Source organism: Nansenia antarctica, assembly GCF_963989245.1.
Source record: "Nansenia antarctica genome assembly, chromosome: 15".
Taxonomy (NCBI): domain Eukaryota; kingdom Metazoa; phylum Chordata; class Actinopteri; order Argentiniformes; family Microstomatidae; genus Nansenia; species Nansenia antarctica.
The window spans coordinates 12194409-12219776 of record NC_137685.1 but is presented as its reverse complement, the minus strand read 5'-3'; the positions used below and the strand labels follow the sequence as shown (position 1 = coordinate 12219776).

The 25368-nt window shown below is 44.0% G+C and overlaps 3 protein-coding genes across 3 annotated transcripts in view; 1 reads left to right on the top strand and 2 right to left on the bottom strand.

The window, feature by feature from the left end:
• Window positions 1–5711: 5711 nt before the first annotated feature.
• cfap100 (cilia and flagella associated protein 100) lies at window positions 5712–12887 on the top strand (the record flags this gene model as incomplete). The annotated part of the gene is made up of 14 exons (XM_080545994.1): window positions 5712–5745; window positions 6331–6420; window positions 6781–6872; window positions 7312–7504; window positions 7877–7944; window positions 8598–8761; window positions 9020–9100; window positions 9230–9462; window positions 10391–10398; window positions 11010–11161; window positions 11554–11689; window positions 11947–12149; window positions 12530–12623; window positions 12774–12887. The coding sequence occupies 14 exons, from the start codon at window positions 5712–5714 to the stop codon at window positions 12885–12887; spliced, it is 1662 nt and encodes a 553-aa protein (XP_080402120.1).
• A 1186-nt stretch (window positions 12888–14073) lies between these two features.
• Window positions 14074–22496, bottom strand: LOC308171030 (zinc finger protein ZXDC). Its single transcript, XM_080545896.1, has 10 exons — window positions 20986–22496; window positions 20634–20786; window positions 20183–20261; window positions 19960–20090; window positions 19474–19644; window positions 17482–18287; window positions 17183–17273; window positions 16611–16783; window positions 15391–15492; window positions 14074–14998 (listed from the first exon to the last, which is right to left on the bottom strand). Exons 1-10 carry the CDS (start codon window positions 21923–21925, stop codon window positions 14912–14914), a joined length of 2733 nt encoding a protein of 910 aa, XP_080402022.1. The 5' UTR covers window positions 21926–22496; the 3' UTR covers window positions 14074–14911.
• Window positions 22497–23646: 1150 nt separating this feature from the next.
• The window catches only part of LOC308171122 (copine-9-like), a gene marked incomplete at both ends in the record, with an annotated part of 110213 nt that continues 108491 nt past the window's right edge, over window positions 23647–25368 (bottom strand). The window contains 1 exon segment of the mRNA XM_080545993.1: window positions 23647–23653. Within this exon segment, the coding sequence (XP_080402119.1) occupies window positions 23647–23653 (7 nt within the window).

Here is a 25368-nt window from a genome sequence, read left to right as displayed (position 1 = left end):
CCTTGAGACTCGCCATGCAACGAGGATCGGATCTGACTGGCAGCGAGGCAGTGGAGTTGTACTATATTACCATCACATGACTCCTGGTGTGTGCGTGTGTGTGTGTGTGGGGGGGGGGGTGTGTGTTATATGAGTAGAACTAAGAGGTTGGATCTGAAGGCTCGTCCTTGCTCTGCGACGCCATTGGCCAAAGGCGCACGGAGGCTGGTCTCGGTGTGTGTCAATCACCATGTGTGCTTGCTACTTGTGGGATGTTTAGTTATGGAAGAGAGCCATTTGCAAGTTTTCCACTCCTTATCTATGGGAAGGATATTGAGACTAGTCCAGTTAGAAGGGAGCAGCCAGATTGTATTTGCATGAGGATTTATAAGCAAAATCCTTTATACTCTATACCTGGGCAGTTTATTAGTTTATTTGAGTCAATTCAAAGGAAGATGTTGTTTTGTTTTGAGGAATAATTCCAATTCATCTTTCACACAGAGTTCTTTCAGTTTGTTCCAGTTCATTTGTTATTACAATGTAATGCTATGTTAAATCCTCTGTCCATACAATATGCAGCAGAACATCAACTGGAAGCCTACCGCTTACAAAGTAAATGCTACTATTTTTCCCAGATGTAAATCAAACACTCATTCATGTTTTTCCACACACGTCCAGCCCTGAGAACAATAATGCACGCCTCAGAACCTAATGCATTATATCAAGAGCCAATACATCAATCATATTCAATATTTATCAATATTAAGTAAAAAAAATAAAGGGAAAAAAGGAGGCTTGTCCTACAACATAAGTAACCAGGGGTCAACAACCTCTTATCCCCCCCACCCGTCCCCAAAACATGTCAAGAACACTAACAGGAAGTATGTGGGCCAGGCATAGTCCAACAGAAAGTGTTTAAAAACCATGCGAATGTCTTGAATGTAGCATGCTTATTTAGTCAGTCCAGCATCCTGAGAGAAACACATGACATGGGAGTTATTCTGGGAAACCAGCAGCAATTAAGCGTATCCGCATAATTGGTTGGGACTAGGTGGCAGTATTTCTTTTACCTCACATTCCCACAACGCCTCAAGGAGAAAATAGATTGCTGGGACGTCCCGAAAATGACATTTCGCTTTTTGGGGGGGTGGTTGATTGTTCTGGTTTTAGATTAAATGCAGTGTTTCAAAATGAAATATCTGTCATGATGCTGTAACGTGAATGGCATCTACTTCTTATTGCTCTCTGATGGGATATAATAAACACTCACCACACCAATTATAGCACTTAATGACTCTACAGTATATACTGTATATATCTGCACTGTACTCAACCACCTCAAGCACCATGGCATTCTTTCAACCGTAACACACTCTCTCACCCCCATCAGCTCTGCTGAAGTATACAGCATAGGAACTGACCATATGACCACTGAAGTATACAGTATATAATAATAATAATAATAATAATAATAATACATTAGACTTATATAGAGCTCTTCTAGACACTCAAAGACGCTTTACAAACTGAAAAGATCTAGTAGTAATAATAAAAAGAAACAAAAGGTAAATAGAAGAAAGTATAGGGGCCTAATTAAGGTAGTGCTGGGGACACATGGGAAGGGGAGGGGGAGAGGGTTAACTGGTGAAGGCGAGCTTGAAGAGGTGGGTTTTGAGGGCCTGTTTAAATGTTGGGAGGGTGTTGGCCTGTCTGATGTGGTTGGGGAGGGCGTTATTGAGGGACGGGGCTGCGGCTGAAAAGGCCCTATCAGCCCAGGTCCGGAGCTTGGTCCTGGTGGTCTTGAGGGTGGTTTGGTCATCAGACCTGAGGCAACGGGAGGGGGTGTGGAGGGGGACGAGGTCGGCAAGGTAGGAGGGGGCCAGATTGTTGATGGCTTTGTAAGTGGTGAGTAGGATTTTGAATTGGATCCTGTAAGAGTTCTGCACGTATTGGAATTTGTTTAGGATGTTATTAGGCAAACCGTAGAGGATGCTGTTGCTGAACTGTATATGAACTGACCATAAGACCACTGAAGTATACAGTACAGGAACTGACCACCGTCCATATATGGTCTATTGAGGATGCATTAAGTTAATACTCTGTTGTACAACATCTTACAGTTTTTCTCAATCGCTTACACACTAACATCGGAACTCGAGACACAATGACAAAAAACTGAAACGTGTGTATCTTATCTCAAACCAATTCTTCACAAAAAAAAACAAAAGAACACACATTTTCCTGCTTTTCACTCATTTTGCAGTTCTAAACCACACTTTCTACAAAACACTATACGCAATTCCCTACATTTGGAACAATCTTCATGGAAAACACTACCATTCAGAATGCCTAAATTCCCTAAACTCAAACCACCAATCACACAATCACACTCCTCATATGGGCAAACACCTATTGCTTTTCAATTAGCAATCATAGATTTTGCAATAAAAGGGCCAACGATTAAGCTCGTAAACACTGTCAATATAACGTAGCATTTTCCATTTATAGATGTGGCTGTGAATGTCACATCGTGTATACTACTATTATACTACTATTATTTCCAATGGAAGTGAACCCCCACGAGACTAGTGTTTGTCCCACCTAGCAACAGTAGCCTAGGAGGCGGGACTATGGCCGAGTGACCCTTGACCCTTTTGACAAAGGGTCAATTGGTTCTTCATTTGATGGTGTGTGTGTGTCATTTGACGACAAACTGTCATTTTGAGAAGACATAACATTATTTTGAATGCAGTGTTTGCTTTTGCAAGAGATTTGTGGAGTTTACGGTTTTGTGTGTGAGTTTTTGGATTTGTGTTTAAGAGTTAAGAGAAAATGAGCCATGCTTTCCGAAAACGTGTTAAAGCGACAGAGAAAAGCTGTAAAACCTGTCTGGAAGGCCAACAGCAGGCGCGACTCGACCTGTCCTGATCCTCTAATCCTCCCTCTAATCTAATCAAACAGCTGGGAGAGCGTTAGCGATCGTCCCGACCACAGTCTCACAGACAGATTAGACCAGAGGGGATATTATAGTATAGTGTGGGACCGCGGGCTGTGTGGAGGAGTGGTGGATTAGTCGCCTTGCCTTTGGCCTACTTCTCTTCTCTCTCACCCTCGAGAGACGAGCGTTTGTATTTGGAGCTAGAGAATGTAGGTTTAAATATTAAAGTTGACAGTTTTCCCCAGGGATGGCTGGGGCCTAAGGAGAGTGTGTTGACATCAGTGCCATCAGTGTGTTGATGTTCATGGAAATCTATTTGTTCATATGTATTGGCATCCAGAGTATGTTGCAATGACATGCATTACTGATAATGATTTATGGTCGCAAAATGTAAAAAGACAGTTTTGTTTTGACATTTGTGTTGAAGATATACTACATCTTAGACTACAGATGAAGCTTACTAATGACGCTATTTCAAATGTACTGTATGATGCAAATATCACATATCTAGGGGATTGATACGTGCAGGACAGTTTGACATTCATACAACTACAGTATATATGACAATAACATTCATATAGTAAGATAAGATGCACGCATCAATCATGGTGTCATTCACTGACTAGACAGTCCCAAATTCACAGTCTTGTCTTGTCTTGTACACATCCTCTGTAGATCAAAATGCCGCTGGCCTAATGACCAGAGTGGTGGAATAGGGTCAACTTCTAACATTGCGTTTCCCAATGGTAAATTGGGACCCCCATAGGTGGGTCATCATGGGTTTGGGGACACAGGGACAGAGACAAAGCCATGGCTCATAGCAACATTCATTCGGTTTATTGAATGGGTCACCAGATAACACCGAACGCTTTAGGTGGGTCACAGCACACACAGTGTTGGTGAGCCACAGATTTTGCACAAGACTACGCTCAATCAAGAGAGTCATTAAGATTGTGCCCATGAACTGAAAAACACCCATTGTTTTCTTCCCAATATTTTCATTATTTAATTTCAGTTTGTATCCTGTATTGACTGTCGTACTTGGGGCTGTTATTAAAAAACACCTTTCTCATGTTCATTTCATTTTCCTTAACAAAGTTTGCATTTTGCAGATAACATCTGAATCCTTTAGTTACAGTGCTGAATTGACGCTTCTGTCCAAAGCCTTTGCGAACTGATGGCCTTGTGTGTTGTTCTAGAGAGCGATGTCTGCAAGTGACTAAATGACTCAATGTTCTCCTCTACACCTCCAACAGTTGTTCAATTACTTTTAAATAATGTGCTACAACCCCTGCAAAGGTAGTTCAAACCCAAGTTCATCCACAGTTATTGGGCACACCCCCTAATGTAAAAGTGAGTTCCAAGTCCACTCTCTTAGCCTAACGTATAACCCTAACCCTAACCCTGAACACTTACAGGGCTATCTCCCTATACAAATACTGTATGATCTATGATAAGTGGTCCCACCCCTGTAAAGCACTTTCTAGTTGGCAACCCTCTCCCTACTGTTAGTGCTACTGTCACTGGTGCAAAGAGTTATACACAGAAGCAATCAGGTCGTCATTATAAATAAAACAAATATTAATTGACCTACTTGGTTTCATTAAAAAGTTTCAATGACATTAAAATTGAATGAAATGGCTACAACACCGTCACAATACCAGTTACACAATCAACAACTATTGCAGGTGACTGTGCTGCATCAATACACATACAGATATGTGATCCACCGCAAAGAGATGATAGGTAATGCAACAATATTATACTTTTTTTTTTAACCTCATAAGATCCTATCAATAACCCCATTAAGGATGTTATTTTCATATTATGTGTGTGTGCGTGTGTGTGTGTGTGTGTGCATGTGTGTGTGTGTGTGTGTGTGTGTGTGTGTGTGTGTGTGTGTGTGTGTGTGTGTGCGTGCGTGCGTGCGTGCGTGCGTGCGTGCGTGTGTGCGTGCGTGCGTGCGCGCGCGTGTGAGTGTGTGTGTGTGTGTGACACATGTTAGGGAGAGTATAGACTGACTGATCATTGGCTGATACTTTTGACAGGAGAAACGAGCGTGGTATAATTCCAGTTAATACATTAATAATGTTCCCACCACTGTGTTCAAAACTCTCGAAGTTCAACAAACTCATTTATAGGCAGAGAAATCAGGCCACTACAAACCTGTTACATTTTCTCCAAACAACTCAATTGGCTTCATAATTGCTATACTATGGCTGGATTTATTATATGCTAATAAACCATGAATCAATTTGAACATACAGTAGAAGAGTTTTAGTTAGTTATCTATTGGATAATAATCATCTCTCATCACATCCTTCTGAAACAACCTTGTGAAATTCACTACGGTGTCGTAATTGTCTACCAGGATATCTCAGTACACTGGGGTCAAGGGTCAAGGGTCACTGGTGGGGTGAGGTAAAGAGGGGATTGCTCAAATACAGTGGAGGGTGAATGAGGCAATGGTTCTACTGACCTTGGGCTTGAGAAATCTTTGTCCCAAAAGCCCGCTGCATCGAAGAAAATGCACAATATTCTCCACCACATTGTGTTGCCTAGGTTGATTAGGTAAATGTGAATGTTTGCATAAGCCTATGAGCAAATTGTATTGATGGAATAATGATGACATTGCTTATACCGTACAGGTCAATAAGTGATTCAAAATAAGCATACCCAAAATAGGTTAACCATTCAGTCCCTTCAGAGTAGTGTCTTACTTGAAATCTCACCCCCCCCCCCAAAAAAAAATAATAATAAAAAAAACACTGATAGTATTTGGTGCAACTGGAAAATGGCGCCAATCAAGGCTTTGGCGCCATCCACAGGTAACAATAGAGAACTCTTTGAAAACAATGATGTTGCCAGAGCAACAGAACGCAAACTCAGAATTCGTAGAGCAATTGGGCTCCAAATTAAAAGGTTCAGAACTCTCTCAAGATGCACATATGATAAAGTGTTTCAGCAGAAGACACCGACGGGGATAAATCAACTCATCGCCAAACGGTATTTTCAGTTTCACATTTTGAGTTGATTGAGTAACAAATTCTGCATAACGTTCGTGGAACACGCCACACACTGTTTACATGTTTACCTTTTAGGGAACAGTCAAATTCGAATTCGAACGTTTGTACTTTGTAACATTCTCTTGATACAGTACTTTGCATGTATTGGAAGGAAATCTATTATAATTGTGTCATTCTATTTTAGAACTCTGGTGTTCACCAATTCCCATCATAATTGCTTTGGTACACTGCAAACCGTTCTATCCTATCTCCAGGGATGTTATCACCAGCCTCTTCAGTGCACAGTAAGAAGACCATACATGTACCACACATGATTGATTGTATTGGCCAACTAGGGGTTATACACATGCTTGTATTCTTGTAAATCTTTGTGATTCTATTCAACAGGGGGACCAAATGAGCTGTACACTGGGGGGTCACAGGGTTCTGTGCTTGGTGTTCAATCGGCCACCAAATCACTGAAGCCTCTATCAGCAGGTAAGACTGAACACACACTGGAAAAGTGTTCCAATGAGATATTCTTGTTCAAATTGGATATCTTGTTATTACTATTATTATTATTATTATTATTATTATTATTATTATTATCATTACATTATTATTATTATTATCAATACATTATTATTATTATTATTATTATTATTGTTATAAGTATTATTATCAGTATAATATTCTTATTATTATTATACACATTCTTATTATTATATTATCACATTATTATAATAATATTAGTAGTAGTCGTATTAGTAGTATTATTATAATTATAATATTATTATTATTATTATTATTATTTCATGCACACGATGCTCCCTTCTTCATTCCTGTGTATGTGTGCAGATATAGGCATACCTGGGGTGAACCCGTTTAAACTGCCTGACGACAGCAACATCTTCCTATTAAGGAATAAGGAGAAGGAGCGCAGGAAAATGGTGTGTGTGTGTGTGTGTGTGTGTGTGTGTGTGTGTGTGTGTGTGTGTGTGTGTGTGTTTAAATCCATATAATTGCACCAGTATTCTCATTATAAACTTTGTCATTAGATTTGTCATTATTAGACATTGATTCATTACATAAATCTATCTTAGGTCACGAGTAACAGCTCGGATTGTCAATCAACTCATGTGTACTTCATGAGTAATACAGTACAAGTATTACATAGGGTCCAGCGGGTAATATAATATAATGAGATGTCAGTATGAATGACATACCGATGTGTGTGTTCCTATAGTGAGATCTCCAATTTTGAGGACATTCTGAAGGAGTAGACTCTGTATGAGAAGTTCCTGTTTAAGCTGTCCCCACCAGAGTGTCCAGCTGAGATTTAAGGTCAGATGTCATGACATCTAAAGTGTGTGTCGTCTTACTCCCCAGGAGCTGCAGAGCCAGCTGGGCCTGCGGGTCCATGAGAAGGTCACCTATGCTGGCCGTGTGAAGGCCCAGCAGGCCGCCCTGCGTAAAGAGCTGCGAGAGGGGCAGGAGGAGGAGTCACCCCGGCCAGGGGCAGAGGGCAGCCTCCTGGCCCAGGTCCAAAAACACCCTGCCTGGAAGGTCCACATGATCAAAGGTGGAGGAAAGGAGAGATTCATACTGTTCAGATTCATATGTACTGTAGATATGTAATAATAATAATAATAATAATAATAATAATAACTTTATTTGTATAGCGCTTTTCCTGCAAACGTTGCAGCTCAAAGTGCTTTAATCATTATATCATCTTCATTTAATTATTTTGTAACTTAAATGCAATATTAAAAGGATGGGTTTTTATCATCTTAATTTAATTATTTCGTCATTTAAAGGCAATATTAAAAATATGTAGACATGAGGCGCATCTGATGCCAGCATGCATAATGTACATTGCTAGCATGAAACGTCTATATCATATTTCAACCCAAGACCCATGTACTGTATAACCTATCACATCATTTCTCCTCAGACCGTAATATTGAGAAAGAGAGCATGCATGAGTTTATCGCCAAGAAACGACAGATGTTTCTGCTGGAGGTAAGATGGAAAAGCTATAACGGTTCATATAAAAGAGGGGTTTATTATTATCTTTATGGATGCTGGAATGAGTCCAGGGATATTCTCTCTTAAATCGAGAGAATGCTTCCACTAATGGAGGAAAGGAATTATGTAAACGATGAAATGATTTATTGATATCAGTATTGTAGGTTTGAATGAGTGTGTTATGGTTTTTTTCTTCCTGTATTCATGATAGTCCAGTACACTACTGATAGTCCAGTACACTACTGATAGTCCAGTACACTACTGATAGTCCAGAGGGTACTCTGTTAGTCCAGAGGGTACTCTGTTAGTCCAGAGGGTACTCTGTTAGTCCAGAGGGTACTCTGTTAGTCCAGAGGGTATTCTGTTAGTCCAGAGGGTACTCTGATAGTCCAGAGGGTACTCTGTTAGTCCAGAGGGTACTCTGTTAGTCCAGAGGGTATTCTGTTAGTCCAGAGGGTACTCTGATAGTCCAGAGGGTACTCTGTTAGTCCAGAGGGTATTCTGTTAGTCCAGAGGGTACTCTGTTAGTCCAGAGGGTACTCTGTTAGTCCAGAGGGTACTCTGATAGTCCAGAGGGTACTCTGTTAGTTCAGAGGGTACTCTGTTAGTTCAGAGGATACTCCCCTCCCCATATCTCTCCCTCTCAGTACTCTGTGGTAGTGAAGCGTGGGGAGATGGAGAAGCTGGAGGAGGTGGCCGCCGCAGAGGAGAGGAAACTGTGGCAGGCAGAGAAGTTCCTGATGGAAGACGCCGTCCTGTTTGACGAGTTCCTCAAGGAGAACGACAAGAACTCTGTGGAGGCCATCAAAATGTAACCGACATGTAACCTTCTGCACACAACATACTTTGTCAAGCTTTGTCATATTGACTCGATCAGTTCATATTCCAATCTACGTTCCCGTTATTTGCACCTCAATCGCAAACGAGTGGGAGAACTGTAGTTAGAGGGATTGAACAATAAGACGACACAGTGAGATTGTGGGGGGGATGCACTGTCTCTTTTAGATGTCATACATAGTAGTATCCTACATGAATTAATGGCATGTCCTTTTTTTCCATTTTTTTCCAGTGCTGAGCAGGAGACCAAGGTGAAGCTAGAGAAAGCAGCGGAGATCAAGAGGATCACAACCAAAATGGTGACCATCAAAAGGTAGCAGAAGGTCACGAGTAACAGCTAGGATTGTCAATCAACTCATGAGTACTTCATGAGTAATACAGTACAAGTGCACATAATGAGATGTCAGTATGAATGACATACCGGATGCATGTGTTCCTATAGTGAGATCTCCAATTTTGAGGACCTTCTGAAGGAGTACACTCTGTATGAGAAGTTCCTGTTCAAGCTGTCCCCTCCAGAGTGGCAGGAGAAACAGAGGGCCAAGACCAAGTCCCTCAAGGCCCAGTCTGCCACAAAGACCGAGTCCCCCAAGGCCCAGTCTGCCACCAAGACCAAGGACGTATCCAAAGACAAAGAGAAGGACAAGGACAGGAAGACAGGCCATGCTGACAGACGTAGTATGTTCCTACTTGTTTCCATTTGTACATTTTTGGCATTTATCAGACGCCTGCATTCAAAGCGACTTACAACAAATACATTTGTCTAAGTAAGCGAATCATCTATCCACCAGTCATAGCAGGAAAAAGTAATCTATTGCTCAGGCCTGGAGCCATTGGCAGTCGTTGTGCTAGGATTTTGTTTAATTTTTGTATTATGACACTGGAGAAACTACGGAAGAGTATTAGGGCCACCAACTGATTATTATTAATTTTTTTCTCTCTAAATTCTCACTTTAATCTCAGAAATTCTGACTTTTCAGATTTTAATCTCAGAAATTATGACTTTTTTCTCAGAAAGTCTGACTTTAATCTCAGAAATTCGGACTCTTTATCTCAGAAATTCAGACTTTTTCTCAGAAATCCTGACTTTAATCTCAGAAGTTCTGAATTTAAACTCCGATATAACCCCCCCCCCTTTCAGGAGAAAAAAAAAAAAACTCAGTTGGTGGCCCTAATACTCTTCCGTAGGAAACAGTACAGGGGGTACAGGGGGTAGTAGTAGTAGGGGTCTTCAGTCTAAGGCGGGAGTGATTCTGCAGTTCTGACAGCAGTGGGATGTTTGTTTTTGACCCCCCAAAAAATGTATTATTGTATTATGCAATAGTCTGTATTGTATCTAGTTGCCTTTTTTGTGAAACAAATGGTGCCACACACACAGGTGCGGAAAGCAGGAAGTCTATTGTGGGCAGAGAGCTTCCCCCTGTGAGAGGCGGTAGGGCCAGCGTGTCCAAAGCCAGCGTGAAGCCGACAACCCCTAGTGGCAAATCGTAAGTACAAAAGTGCTCCTGCATGTCAGGGATATCAACTGTATATGGAGTCATGCATACATAGGGAGACATTTGGTTGAATAAGAACATTTTGTGCAACAGTGTCCTGTGTCCAGTGTCCTGTGTAAGTCGTGGGACAGTGAAGCATGTTTTTTTCTTTCAGTACTCCAAAGCCTAGAATCAATACTACACATTGACAGCTCTCTTATGTCTGCACAATTGTCCCATTACTTTTGGGTACCCTATGCATTAAAAGTGAATGTACATTTCTGAATGGTGACACCAATCTGTAGACAAATACCATCAAATAAAAGCTGAAATCTCTACTTTAACCTAATAGTAATTAGGTTAAATAAATAGTTACATTTATCATTAAATCCAAACTTTTGGAGTGTAATGCGAGAAGAAGAAAAATGCTTCACTGTCTGATTACTTACGCAGGGCACTGTATGTGTGTCATATGATTTCAGGAGCCCAGGAACGGACATGGACAGCTCTGAATATGAGGTTCGTTTTTTAGAATAAAAACACTTGAACTGGCTTCAATAATGAGAAACCCTGATTAGCCACGTATGCAACTGCTAAATGACAGTCAAGAAAGAGAATGACCGCAAACATTGTCTGAATTTCGCTCCGTCCTCCATGTCTAGAATATGCTGTGTGTCACCTACAGACAGTAGCGTACTCCAGGGGCCTTCTGTTAGAAGTGTGTGTTGTGGGTGTCGCCCCCTGCAGGATCCAGAGCTGTACTTCACGGAGCCCAGGCAGCTGTTGGACCTGCTGACTGAGCTGGAGGAGCAGAACCTGTCTCTGATCCAGAACTCCCACGAGACCGAGGAGTCCCTGGAGGAGTTCCGCCAGGTCATGGAGCAAGTCCGCAAGCAAATGTAAGAGGCTCCAAGGGGTCAAGGGGTCAAGGGTTGAATATGAAACTAGGACCAAAAGGGCAGTTTTTTCAGTTCTCTCCCCCTTCCATTTGGAATGAGCTTCAGAAGGTCCTAAAATCCCAGGAGCTCGTCCCTTTTAAGGAGTTTAAAGCATGATGGGAAATGAAGTGTTGGGGTGTGTTAAATGTTTGACCCCTAGTTGTACCTATTTCCCCCAATCCTTTCTTGCTGCTCAATGTGTACATTTAAAATAGTTTGCTTGTGTTTTTTTTTTTTTTACTGTGTGCTGCACAAGGTGCAATGAGACTAACCTGGTAAAATAAAGGTAAGAATAGAATAACATAAAAAACATTTACATTGCCATCTGTCTCTCTCTCTCTCGCTCTCTGTAGGGAGCAGGACACAGAGCAGTTGAACCAGCAGATCGACATTATGACCCACACCATCCAGAGGGAGGGGGAAAGGTCTGCAGAGCTGGAGCTGATGGCACGCCTCTTCAACTTTGGCAAATTCAAGGCTGATGACCAGGTAGGGACAATAGTCATCCCTCAACTCTCCCAAATGTCAGCTCATGGATCTCTTCTTTGACCTCATCATGTTCCCCTCCACTCCCTTATCTATATACCTTCTCTCTCTCTCATATTTCAATTCAATTTCAATATATTTCTCTCCACCCCCCCACCCCCCCTTCATCTATCTTTCCTTTCTCTCACTCTTCCCTCTTCCTCTACCGTTTCTCTCTCTCTCTCTGTCCTCCTCTCTCTCCTCTCTTCCCCCCCTGTAAGGAGGGCCTGTTGGACTCTCTAAGCCGGAAGGTGGAGGAGGTGTACCGGGGCTGCGTGGGCGACAGCGAGAGCAACCTGAGCACCCTGCAGATGCTGACGGCCATCGAGGGCCGCCTGGGCGACCTTCTGGAGCGCGTGGAGATGATCCCGACGGAGCACCTGCTGCTGGCCGAGAGGGCCAAGGAGAAGGAGAGGAGACTCAGGTTTGGAACTGTGTCTTGTCATCTTAGGCAGTGTCGTTTGACCTGGGCTTACGTTCCATCTCAGGCTCCCTAGGCCCTACCTTTCAGAAATAGAATTGGTAGAATTAACATTTCTGCATAGGACATGACTCATGAGACTCAGGTTAGGAGAGGAGACTACAGCATCCTAGTCAGCCAGTCATTTTTGGCTCGGTTTTTAAATCCCTAGGCCCTATGCCCTTAGGTTGGTTGAAAGTTTGACTGGAGTGCATCATTGAGTGGTTGGCTAGTTTAGGTTCTGGTGGACTTGACTAATTCATCCCTCTTTCCCTGCTATCCCTCTCTTCCTCCTCTCTCTCTCTCTCTCTCTCTCTCTCTCTCTCTCTCTCTCTCTCTCTCAGGCTGCGTGATGATAAGATTCATCAGCAGAAGCAGCACCAGGAAGAGAGACTAAAGAGGGCCCTGGACAGAGCTCAGGCTGAGATCAAGAAAACAGTGAGGCACCCCCAAGCCTGTTATAACACACAATGACAAACGATCAAAACGGATGATAGACAAATTAACTATTCCAATGTGTTTTATGGCTGAAAGCTCGCAGTTGTGTTATGTTGCTATGGTAACAGTAAGGACTTTTTTTTTCTCCAGACGGGAAGGAAGCTCATGGCCAGATCTGAGCCTCCTACCCGCAAGCTGAAGACTAGCCAGGTGGATAACATCACAGACCAGGAGAAAGAGGAGCAGCTCTACTTCTTCATGTAAAATGCTGTGTCACAGTCAGGACACTGCCCCAAAAACCACTGACCGGAATTACTTTGATCTATTTTGGAATACGGTAGGGCAATTCGGTTGTTAAGTCTGACGTCAAACGTGACGTTTAGCAATTTCCGGGTCCAAACCAGAAATTCCCTCCACCAGAGTACCAGTGTACTACAGCGGTAGAATGACAGTTCAAACGTTTTTTAGACTCGGATCTATTCATACAACAATGGACACAGCACTTTCCCGTTTTTCCCATATTTGTCAGCGTCTTTGAGGCTCGGAAAAGCGCTATATAAATATAATGAATTATTATTATTACTGAGGCATTTCGAAGAGAGTGCCTCAGCCAACTTGGGACCCGGAAACACGTCACGACTTAACAACCAAATGAGAGTGTAATATACTGTATATACATTCTTGCTAATTGTATTAGGTAAGATAGAGATCGGGTTGACCTAATTAATGTGATCTAATGTGATCCCATTCTGGCCAAAGACTGTCACATGATAGGATAGGTCGCCTTAGTGTTGTGTGAACATTATTTTGGCATTGAACATTGCAGGTGCATCTTTGCGTTGTTTAAGGACCACATGGACTGTTTTGGTGAATCTAAAGAGACAGAAAATGCTCTCCCCAAACATTTGTATGTCGCCATATTAGATTTACATATTATAATCTTTATATGTTCTATCATAATATGATATTTCTCCAAGTATTTATAACTGGCAGTTACATAGTGGAGAAATATTATGTAACTGCTAGTTATAAATATTTGGACTGCTGGTAGTGAGTGAATCATGAAGATCAGGAAGTCAACATTTCTAAATAAAGACAGTAACTGGTACAGCTCTCTTCTAACTTATTTTGCCAAACTTCTAACCCATTTAACACACTAGAAACCTCCACATGGGTAAACTTATGAACCAACCCATTTAACCCACTAGAAACCTCCACATGGGTAAACTTATGAACCAACCCATTTAACCCACTAGAAACATTCCCAGGGTAAACATGGATGTGACGTGTGTGTGTACAACAAGGCCACCAGAAAGACAGATGGCCAATGTTGGTAGGCAAGGCTACACGGCTAGCAACGATAACACAGCACAATAAAACACTTCTTAGACAAACGTCTAATTGTGCTTCGATCCTTTATTTCAACTCTCAGCAACAGGATTTGCCATTTCGTAAACCAAAGCTAATAAATAACAACATGATGGAACTGATTACATATAGATACCATGATTACAGATATCAACAAGTGGACTGGCATGTTTTCGACATGGAACGCTTGTGTGTCTCACTCCTTTGTGGTTGATAAGACACAGCCATAGAAAAATAAATCTGACAAAAAAATAAGTAAAAACTAAATAAAAATTAAACACGGCATTTGCTCAGTGGTTGTTGTGGGCTCAGCATGTCGTGTCTGTAAGGCATTATTGTAGACAGGAGCTCTGACAGCATACTGTGACACGCAACAATGTGGCACCATTATACAGGGACTGACAACATAGCTGGACAAAACAGACATGAGGAGACCTATGTGCAATGCAAAAAGCCTCTTTAACAAGAGTGCTTTCAGTCATGATTGTGGTACAAACAGTATTTCAGAGATACAGTAAAGCTAGGTAAGAAAAACCCTTAACATGATTTTTTTAATCTAACATTTATCATTCAATGTATTCAAAGGTGCATTGGTTCTGGAATCCATCTCATCTCCATGTTCAACATCTCCAGACTCAAATAATATTCATGATCAGAATTGTTCCGAAGCGTTGGAAATGCAGTTCAAATTCAGAAACTCTCCTTTTGGAAGAAGTCGCTTGAACATCATGTTATCGTACAGTTGTTGGTGCAAAGTATTTTCTCATTGGATTGAGCAGGTAGAATGTCCTGTTTGGAGCCCCATAGAGGCCCTCAGGGCCCTTTTGTCTTCTCCCTCCTCCTTCACCCTTGACCCCCCTGGTCTCACTCCAGGTCCTGCAGGTTGATGGTCTCACTCCAGGTCCTGCAGGTTGACGGTCTCACTCCAGGTCCTGCAGGTTGATGGTGCTCCCTGTGAACTGAGAGTTGTCAGAGCCGTTGTCGTCCTCCGTCATGGCCGAGGGTTCCTGTATGAAGACAGAAATCCCCATAAATCACTCGTACACTAACAGCTCTGGAGGTGATACCAATACACAAACCGAAACGGCATTCTTTTGCTAAAGTCTACATGCAAACACCCACTCTACTGCGGTTTCACTTCAACTGACAGCCACCGTACTGCAACCAACTGTTTTCTTACCCTAATTGACTGCTTGTGGCATTCATTGTTTTGGAACGTTTCACTTGATGGCTGAGATGGATAGTGGACTCAGTTTAGACAAATGTACTTACGGCAAATAGCTCTGGATAAGAGTGTCCGCTAAATGACTACCATGTTAAAACATTTAAATGTACGTCATCACCACAGAATTAGTTTTGTAAGAGTAAAGAATAAGAGTGGTGCGAGAGCGCTCCCTACCTGCAGGATGTTGACAGGCAGGTCCACTGTGAGCTGGGAATGGGAGCTAGATGGTTGGGAGCTCAACTGGAAGGCAAGGTCCCCGTCGCTGGCTGGGTCGTCCTGACAAAACACACAAAGTAATTTGGTCAGAAAACGTATATATGACGTCAGCCAGTGATGCAGGTCTCCACCTCGAATCATTCTGTCTCATCTTTTTAACGCAACAAGTGCCTGTGCCTGTGTGTGTTCCTGTGCGTGTTCCTGTGTGTCTGACTTAATTAAATGACTGCCGTTTCCGCTGTGAAAGCCACATGCCCTCTTTCCCAGACTTTTCCTTAATGATTGTTTTTACATGCAAGTGTTGGGATTTCAAAATCACACTTTCAAGCATTTTATAATAATTTTGTAACCATTGGCTCTATATTATGACATTATGACAGTTGAAGTGCCCACTCGATATAACAAACAACAGTTTTAGGATCACTAAATACTTTTTAATAATTTTGTCTCGTCTGCCTTAGGCTACTGGTAAGTGAAAAACGTACTTATAAGCTTGTAAACAAACAAGGACTGTGTGATCATCTAATTATGTGTAGTTTGAGTTTTTAGCATGTTGATGTTGCATCAGCATATTGTAATGTGCTAAACATGCAGTTAGAAGTTAGTTCCTTTTTAGTGCCATCCATTGGCAGCTGTTTTGCTTGTGTTTTGATTCAGTGTTTCTCGGCTATTTGGTTTGAGGTGAACCAACATTCAAATAAGCATATCTTCTTCGGTTTACAATCTGCACTTTATAATAATCTGGAAGAAACTGAAAAAATACCATGAGGACTTCTTAACCAGACCCCGTCACATATGTGCATGGTAATACAATACTATTGTGCAATATGACAACCCTAGTTGACTATCTGTGCAGTATAGTACAGTGGATTGTGTACATAGCCTTTATTTATGTAAACCAGCTCCTTACCTTCTTGTGATTTTATTCTTTTTCTAAAAGTTTTTTTTTTTTCCCTTTCCTAACACCAGGGGAGCCACCCCTCCTAAATTTCGTTGTTTGGTACCTGTACTGTAGCAATGACAATAAAGTCCATTCATTCATTCATATTAGTCTTTAATGATTACACTAACATCAAATGACTGACACCAAAAAGTGTTAGGCTGAGGGCACTGTGCATAGTGTGAAGAAAGAAAAAAGTTTTGAAAAAGTTCCACAAACAGGAAGAAGTCCCTCTCACCTGCAGCAGTTGGATCTGTACATACTGGGCCCCGGTGACGGGGTCACGGAGAGTCAGACCGCCGTTGGCTGCTGCTGTGCCTTCACCGAAACGGCCGCTGGTGGGAGCCGACGACGCCGAAGCGCTGCTCGCCTTCCCACCTTTGCCCTTCCTCTGGCCCAGTCCTGAGCTCCCTGTAACCAGGACAACAACACAGTTAACACAGTCACCAGTAACCAGGACAACACAGATAACACAGTAACCAGGACAACAACACAGTTAACACAGTCACCAGGGGGGTATTCCATCAACGTCGCTAAAGGAAAATCCTGGCTTATTTTTTATAACTTCTCGCGAGATTTATCAGAATATGCCTGGATATTTTTAGGAACTCTCGCGAGACTTGTCAGACTAAACCTGGATTTTCTTTTAGTGATGTTGATGGAATACCCCCCAGTACACTACCGTCCCTTGGGACGCAGTCATATACGTTTCATAGCTTTAATGTTTTGCTCCTGTGATGCTGCCATCTTAAGGAGATGTGTTTATTGACACGGCGAGCGAGCTCACTGGAGGAGCTGAGTTGTGGTTACCTGAGCAAGCGGCAGGTCCTCTCTGCTTCCTCTTCTTGGCCAGCTGGATAGCCCTGTAGTCAGTCCGCGCTGAGCCTCCACTCAGCGCCACCTACAGGACCAGCCAAAGACAACGCTATTATCATCAACCTGTCTATTATTATGTGTGCAAAACTTACAAAAAGAGCTACAGAGGGATGCATTTCCATGTGATTTCTATGTGTGGGGGGGGGGGCAAATCTCAATCTGAAAATCTCTGTAAAAAAAAAAAGTTGCTTGGGATATGTGGAGTCTATCCATCCTGCGGGTCCGCCACTCACCAGGAAGGAGCTGAGCTCGGGGTCCTTCTGGGTGCCGAAGGCGCCGCCGTGCCCCGGGAACACAAACTGGGTCAGGACCTTCCCTCCCTCCTGCTGCCCCCCCAGCGCCTCCACGCAGCCCAGCAGAGGTCCCGCCCCACCTCCCCGCCCCGCCTCCGCCGCCGGCTTCGAGGGCGACGCCAGCAGCTCCGTCCCGGGGGCGGGCGCGGCCAGCTGAGCCGAGAGGGACGAGGACAGAGGAGAAGAAGAAGAAGAAGAAGAAGGAGGAGGAGGAGGAGAGGGGCTGGGCTCGGCGGCGAGCACGCTGGAGGAGCTGAGTGTGTGCGCGAGCACGTGGTGGTCCACGGCGGCGGCGGCGCCCCCCTGCATGGCGAGAGCGGCCAGGGAGCCCAGGGCCTCGGGGGTGACCGCCCGAACGTCCTCCAGGTTGAGGGTGCCCTGAGGGGGGAAGCCGTGGGCGCCCATGTCGCCGCCGCCGGCCGCCAGGATGAGCGGGTCCGCGGCTTTGGGGGCGGTGCCCACTGAGGTCGGGTCGATGGTGAGGATGCCCGAGCTGACTAAGGACAGGTCCATGGTGAAGGAGCCCGCCGACCCGGCGCCGCCCGCGGGGACGCCTACCCCGGAGGAGGAGGAAGAGGGGGGGGCGGGACAACCCGGCACGGCGGAGAACAACGAGCTGAGGTCCAGGTTGGCCAGCTGGTCGCCCGCGGAGACGCCGCCGGGCCCCGCCGCCGTGGTCGGGGGGGTGCTGAGGAGCTCGCTGCTGGGGGTCAGGGTGGACGTGGTCTCCAGCTGGCTCAGGATGTCTGCAATGAGGAGACAAACAAGGAGTCAACGCAAAGGCCGACGGAGACCTAGTCAGGTCTCGCTTCGTGTGGGTATTCGTCTTTTAAGGTAGCTATGTACAGTTGAGGTAGCTATGTACAGTTATGGTAGCTATGTACAGTTATGGTAGCTATGTTCATTTATGGTAGCTATGAGCTATGTACAGTTAAGGTAGCTATGTACAGTTAAGGTAGCTATGTACAGTTAAGGTAGATATGTACAGTTACGGTAGCTATGTACAGTTAAGGTAGATATGTACAGTTAAGGTAGCCATGTACAGTTAAGGTAGCCATGTACAGTTACGGTAGCTATGTACAGTTAAGGTAGCTATGTACAGTTAAGGTAGCTATGTACAGTTACGGTAGCTATGTACATTTAAGGTAGATATGTACAGTTACGGTAGCTATGTACAGTTATGGTAGCTATGTACAGTTATGGTAGCTATGTACAGTTAAGGTAGATATGTACAGTTATGGTAGCTATGTACAGTTACGGTAGCTATGTACAGTTAAGGTAGATATGTACAGTTATGGTAGCTATGTACAGTTAAGGTAGATATGTACAGTTAAGGTAGCTATGTACAGTTACGGTAGCTATGTACAGTTATGGTAGCTATGTACAGTTACGGTAGCTATGTACAGTTATGGTAGCTATGTACAGTTAAGGTAGCTATGTACAGTTAAGGTAGCTATGTACAGTTATGGTAGCTATGTACAGTTATGGTAGCTATGTACAGTTACGGTAGCTATGTACAGTTAAGGTAGCTATGTACAGTTACGGTAGCTATGTACAGTTAAGGTAGCTATGTACAGTTAAGGTAGCTATGTACAGTTAAGGTAGCTATGTACAGTTACGGTAGCTATGTACAGTTAAGGCAGCTATGTACAGTTACGGTAGCTATGTACAGTTACAGTAGCCATGTACAGTAACGGTAGCTATGTACAGTTAAGGTAGCTATGTACAGTTATGGTAGCTATGTACAGTTACGGTAGCCATGTACAGTTACGGTAGCCATGTACAGTTACGGTAGCTATGTACAGTTAAGGTAGCTATGTACAGTTATGGTAGCTATGTACAGGTAAGGTAGCTATGTACAGTTACGGTAGCTATGTACAGTAACGGTAGCTATGTGCAGTTAAAACATTAGGAGTTAACGGCGGTCCGCACCGGGGCTGAGGTGATGGTGCTTGAGCATGTGGCTCTTGAGGCTGCTGCGAGAGGAGAAGTGCTTGCTGCAGCAGGCCACCGGGCAGCGCAGCCTCAGGGCGCCGGCGTCCTGCTTGTGCTTCTTGGAGTGGATGTAGAGGCTGCTCCGCGCTGAGAACCTGGCGCTGCAGCCTACCCCAACACAGCAGGGATGAAGACAACAGTTTTAGTGGGTCGACAGGCCTTTTAGGGAAAGGGAAAACCTAGAACCCAAGAGATGTTCAATGGACATACGTGCTTTAAAAGCGGCGCAATTTTGGTGTTTTGGACATACTGTATTTTCACGTTCGGAGAATGACCGAAACAAGAAAAAGGAACACATCCGGTATCTTTTAAAAACAAGGTGCTGGAGTACATGGTGTTGATTATTTTAAGAAGAAAAAAAGACTCCACACACAGCAGTTGGTGAAGTCCCCTCATGGCGGACCCTGCCACACTAATACTCACCTTCGACGTGGCACTCAAAGGGTTTAGTGCCCAGGTGGGTGATGCTGTGGCCCTTCAGGTGCTCTGCCCGGGTAAAGGACTTGCCACACCCCTCCTCTGGGCAGGTGAAGCGCCGGTCGTCATCGTGCTTCCTGAAAACAGTGGGGAAGAGGAGCTATGACATAAGGCTCCTACGAAAATACAATATCAGGAATTAAAGTGAAGTGGTAGGTGACTGCCTTACCGTTTGTGTCTCAGTAACTTGGACATGCTGGTGAAGGACCAACCGCAGGTCTCGGAGTCACAGACAAACGGCCTCTCGCCTGGGGAGACAAAATGGAGAATGAGGGCCTCGGTCATTCAAGTAAGCTAATGAGCAAGCTGTGGGAACCATACATGAAGAACATGTAGGATAGAATACTTTATACAAAGTGGAGGAAAGTTTTGTTTTGTTTTTAATTCAATCCAAAATGTATGCAGGTTGTGTGTGTCTATGTTTGTGAACTTTGTTATTGTATGTTTCTCTTTTGTTGTTTTTTCTTTGATGTTGGTATATAAAAATTATAATACAAATATTGTGGGAAAAAAGGTAAGCTAATGAGAAGTGTTTCATATTGTCGGTTAAGCTCAAACACGACGGTGGCTTTATGCACGGTTCGTAACATTCACTAAGGAACTGTGGGTGGGTAAGGTACCTGTGTGGCTTCGCATGTGGATCTTGAGGCGGCAAGCTTTGTCGTAGCACTTGTCACAGCCAGCGTAGGTGCAGGTGAATTGGCCCGTCTCACGGAAGTGCGTCCGGTTATGGGAGAAGAGAGCGCTGAATGTGATGAAGGTCTTTTCACAGCCTGAGGGAGGGAGGGAGACATAGGGCAGGGGCGGCCAGCAGACAGGGGGTTAAAAACACAGAAGTGCTCATTCAACCACAGCACACCGAAGGGTGTAAACATCTAACAAGACTGTATAAGAATACTAATGATTAGTTCTGTGAGAGACAGTAGGTGTAAAGATACATCTTAAGCCTAAGTAACAGGCAGACTGTCTCACCTGGAAACTCGCATTTGTGCGGCCTCTCGGGTTCAAAGTGTGCCCTCTGGTGATTGGTCAGCCGGGTGGCGCTGCGGAACCTGTCGCTGCAGATCTCGCAGACAAAGGCGTTCTCCTGGTCGTGGGCCTTGACGTGGGCCTTCAGGTTGTACACCGTGGTGAACCGGCGCCCGCAGCCCTCGTACTCGCACGTGTGCGGCCGCACCTTGTCGTGGGACTGGAGGTGGCGTTTGAGCTTGTAGGAGGTAGTGAACGCCCAGCCGCAGGCGTCGAAAGTGCACTTGAAGGGCCTCTGGTCCTCCGTGTGGTTCAGGAGGTGCACTTTGAGTTTCTGACGTGTGTCAAAGGCGCTGGGGCAACCGGGCTGGGGGCAGCCGTACGTGACCACGGCACCTTTCTTGGAGAGTACAGAAGCTCCTGCAAAGTTCACGTGCTGGAAATCGGCGTTATTTTCGCAGTCGCCCCCGGAGGCCCCTTTGGCCCCCTGGCCGACCAGGTCCCCCTCGGTGATGGAGCACAGAGCGCCACCCTCCTGCTTCACCACGGGGCACGAGTCCAGAGAGACACCCAACTCTGACAACGAACAGTCGTCCGCCAGGGCCAACTCTGAGTCACTATGTCCTGAACTAGTGACGGCCACATTGCTGATTTTCCCAATGGACTTGGTCCCGCTGTCATAGTTGAGAAGCACTATGTCCTCGTGGTCCTTCATGCCCAGGTGCTCCTTCAAGCTGACCATGCAGTCATCTTTGTGGGTGTAACCCTCCGGCGGCGCGGCTAGAGTCAATATGCCATTTTCAATGGTCACTATAATGCTTTGGTTGTTTATCATGATGGTTCCGGAGAAGGTCTCGTTGGCAGAAGAACTATTGGAGGCCCCGTCTGTGTTGGCAGAGACGAGGAGGCTGGCAGCGCCTGAGACAAAGTCGGAAGTGTCCATCCCTTCGCTTGTGTCCACTGCCTCTGCAATGTCTGCGTTTCCTGAAACCAAGGCACTGCTATCTCCAGCATGGGACTGAGGTCGGGGCAATAACTCACCAGGCGTTTCGCCACGAATGTTCTCACTGCAAACCTGGCCACACACGCTCTCACCATATTCATTGGTCAATATAATGTTTTGATTGGTCTCATAACGCACAGAAGACTGTTTCTTCGTATGTGTCTCAGTGGTTGCCTCACCCTCGATAGAAGTGGAACCTGCATTTAAGAAGTTACACAGAGGGAGGATAGGAGGTTTCCTCAAGGCCCTGCTGACTAAAGCTAAACTGTTCAAATTCTCTGCGTCGGATTCTAGAAGGACACTACTAGTGCTTTTCTCAACCTCCATCGAATTACAGGATAACTCAGGCCTCTTACCCTTTATTTTAATCCCATCTTTAGATATAAAACCCGGTCTGTCTTTTTTATTTGCATCATCTTCTTCGACGATATTGAAAACAACATAGAATCCCTCCGGGTTGGTGTTGGCAGTGGGATGCAGCTCCTCTTCCCCCTCGAAGAAAGGCAACGCCATTTGCACAATGCTCTCCCCACTCTCAACATCATACTTATCAAAAGCAGCAGGAATCCTCAGGAAGTCTTGCGCAGGAGTAGTAGTAGTAGCAGTAGGTAGTTGTAGTGCGTTTAGCCTCTCCCTCTCTTTCAACGTATAATTCACGTTACGGAATCCGATTTCGTTCGTCGATTGTGTTTGAAGTGGCGTGTGTTGAAGTGTGTTGCTCTTACCGTTCTGTCTGGAGACTGGAAGGCAAACACCCCCACCGCTGCCATTTTGGAGAAATGGAGATCTGCTACTAGGCCTGTTGTTGTTGTTGATGTTGTGACTTTGCAGTTCGTGCGATTCCTTTCGAGCTCCGATTTCGTCTGAAACGGAGAGAGAATTAATAGCGCCTGTCGTTGTTCCAGGCGGAGACGGGGCTGGTCTACGCGGGACGCCATGTTGACAGTGAACGTTCGGGGCTTCAGAAAGCCCCTGGATTTCCATCTTGGTATCCCTGTAGCAGCGGCACATAAAAGGCGCCGCCCTTCACAGTGCGGAAGGAGATCCTTGATCCCTGGGAGGGCCACCACAGGGTTTATTGTAAGCCGCCTTGCCCCGAATGTCCCTAAAGTAAACTGTGGAATGGATCAAGAAAATAATAGAATGAGATTTAAGAGAACAGGGGTGCGACTGTTTTCCAGTACCACTAGGGGGCCTAATAAGATCATTTTTTGTTTACAGTTTTCTCAGTTCGTGACGTTAGAATTATAAGGTTCTATCTCCATTTTTGTCAAAATTGAGTTTTTTTTACATAATCTGATCCATTAGGTGTTTATTAATGCCTGTGTGGTGTTATTTTTTTTTAAATGTTGACATTTTTGAGTTAGTAATTCATAAAATACAAAGGTTCCATCTCACAAAACATAATGCCTGGAATGTAAAAACTTTGACGCTCAATATCTCTGAACTGCCCTAAACGGAGATAGAACCTTATCATTCTAAACGGAGATAGAACCTTCTCATTCTAAACGGAGATAGAACCTTATCATTCTAAACGGAGATAGAACCTTATCATTCTAAACGGAGATAGAACCTTATCATTCTAAACGGAGATAGAACCTTATCATTCTAAGCTCACGAGTTGCTAAAACACATTTCTTGAAACCTCCCATCCCATTCTCTCAAAACCTTAAACACAAATCCAAAAATTCAAACTACATTCACAAAACCCCAGACAAAGAGAACAGGGTGCAACTATTTTCCAGTACCACTAGGCGGCGGAATAAGATCATTTTTTACACAGGGTATCCGCGGTGTCTTGAAAAGTATTAAAAGTTGATAACTCAATTTTGGGAAAATCAAGACCCTTAATAAGTATTGAAGTATTGAATTTTGTAGGTATTTTTCTGAATTAGACTGTCCAAAGAGTTTGAGTCCTAAACACTTTTATTAAAAGTAAGTGAATTTATTAGTTTTATTAAAAAACAAAGATGAACCGGAAATTCTGTTGTATGATAGTGGTCTAGTCTATTGCAAACTAAAACGGTTAAGTTAAAGGTGTCACTGATGTGAACGGTTACAGCTCGAAGTGGCGGTGAGGTCTGGAAAAATATTGACAAGGTCTTTAAAAAGTCTTAGAAAGGCATTGAAATTAACCTCAAGATTCCTGTATATACCCTGTTACAGTTTTCTCAGTTGCTAAAACACATTTCTTGAAACCTCCACCCATTCTCTCAAAACCTACCTTGAATCCAAAAATTCAAACTACATTCACAAAACCCCAGACTTTACTACCAAAATCAAACTATCTCCTCAAAACCACTTATCCTGTGTTCAAAACCAAACACTGTATTCAGATCATACACACAGCAAGTAAGAAATATATTCACCACAGAGCATTCGTTAGACACTACATACAATCATTTAGGACACAGCAACCTGGGCATGTCGTTAACAGAAAATGTTTTTGTAAATGCATTTAGCAAAAAGTTATCTTAGTCAAAGTGATATCTACATTCAGCACTTTCAATACCAAAAATGAAAAAGCTAAATGAAAAGCACATTACTGCACAATCAAAGTCACTGATATTCATTCTCCAACATCATGTCTTTGTGCGGGGTCCGGCCAGAGGACTTCATGCACGTCACAGCCAATATTTTCCCTTGCCAGGCAACGAGAAAAAACCCTCTGGTGTTGAGGGTTTTTACAGAAGGGACTGTAAGGTGGAAGGAAAAACCATTATGAAGCGCTGGTTGTTGGTGAACCACTCACGTATCAGGACAGCACAGTGAAAGCTCACATTGTCCCAAACTATGACATATACAGGATGAACTGCTTGCTGATGCAGCTGCTCACGCGCAGCCATAATATCCTGTAGACCACCCAGAAATGTAAGAGATGTTCAGTGTTATTATGGCCCCAGGTTTGCATGACGGTGGAGAACCCCCCAGTTACTTACGGCTGCACAAATAGTGACATTGCCACCACCCTGGCCAGGGCCAGGGACTTCCACAATGGCACGTTGACCAATTGTGTTCCTGCCTCTCGGTCTCCTTTTCGCCAGATTGAACCCTGCTTCATCTATGAAAATGTATTCATGGGGCCTTTCAATGGAATCTAGTTCAAACACTCTCTATAAAAATATATAAAGTAGTTTAGTACAGTAAGCGATACAGAAAGACAGACTTCTGCAATAGTGCATTTACAGTATATGCACTCCAGATTGATGTACATTACAATATAGTTTACAGTACTGTAAACGTAGCAACTGCTACTAGCCTACAGTAACAGTAGGCCTATGAACATAGAATTGTACTGGAAGCATCAGTGCTAAAAGTGTGTGTAGGTTACACTTTTGCACATGCTGATATCTTAGATCTTTGGCTGTTGCAGAGTTGCGATC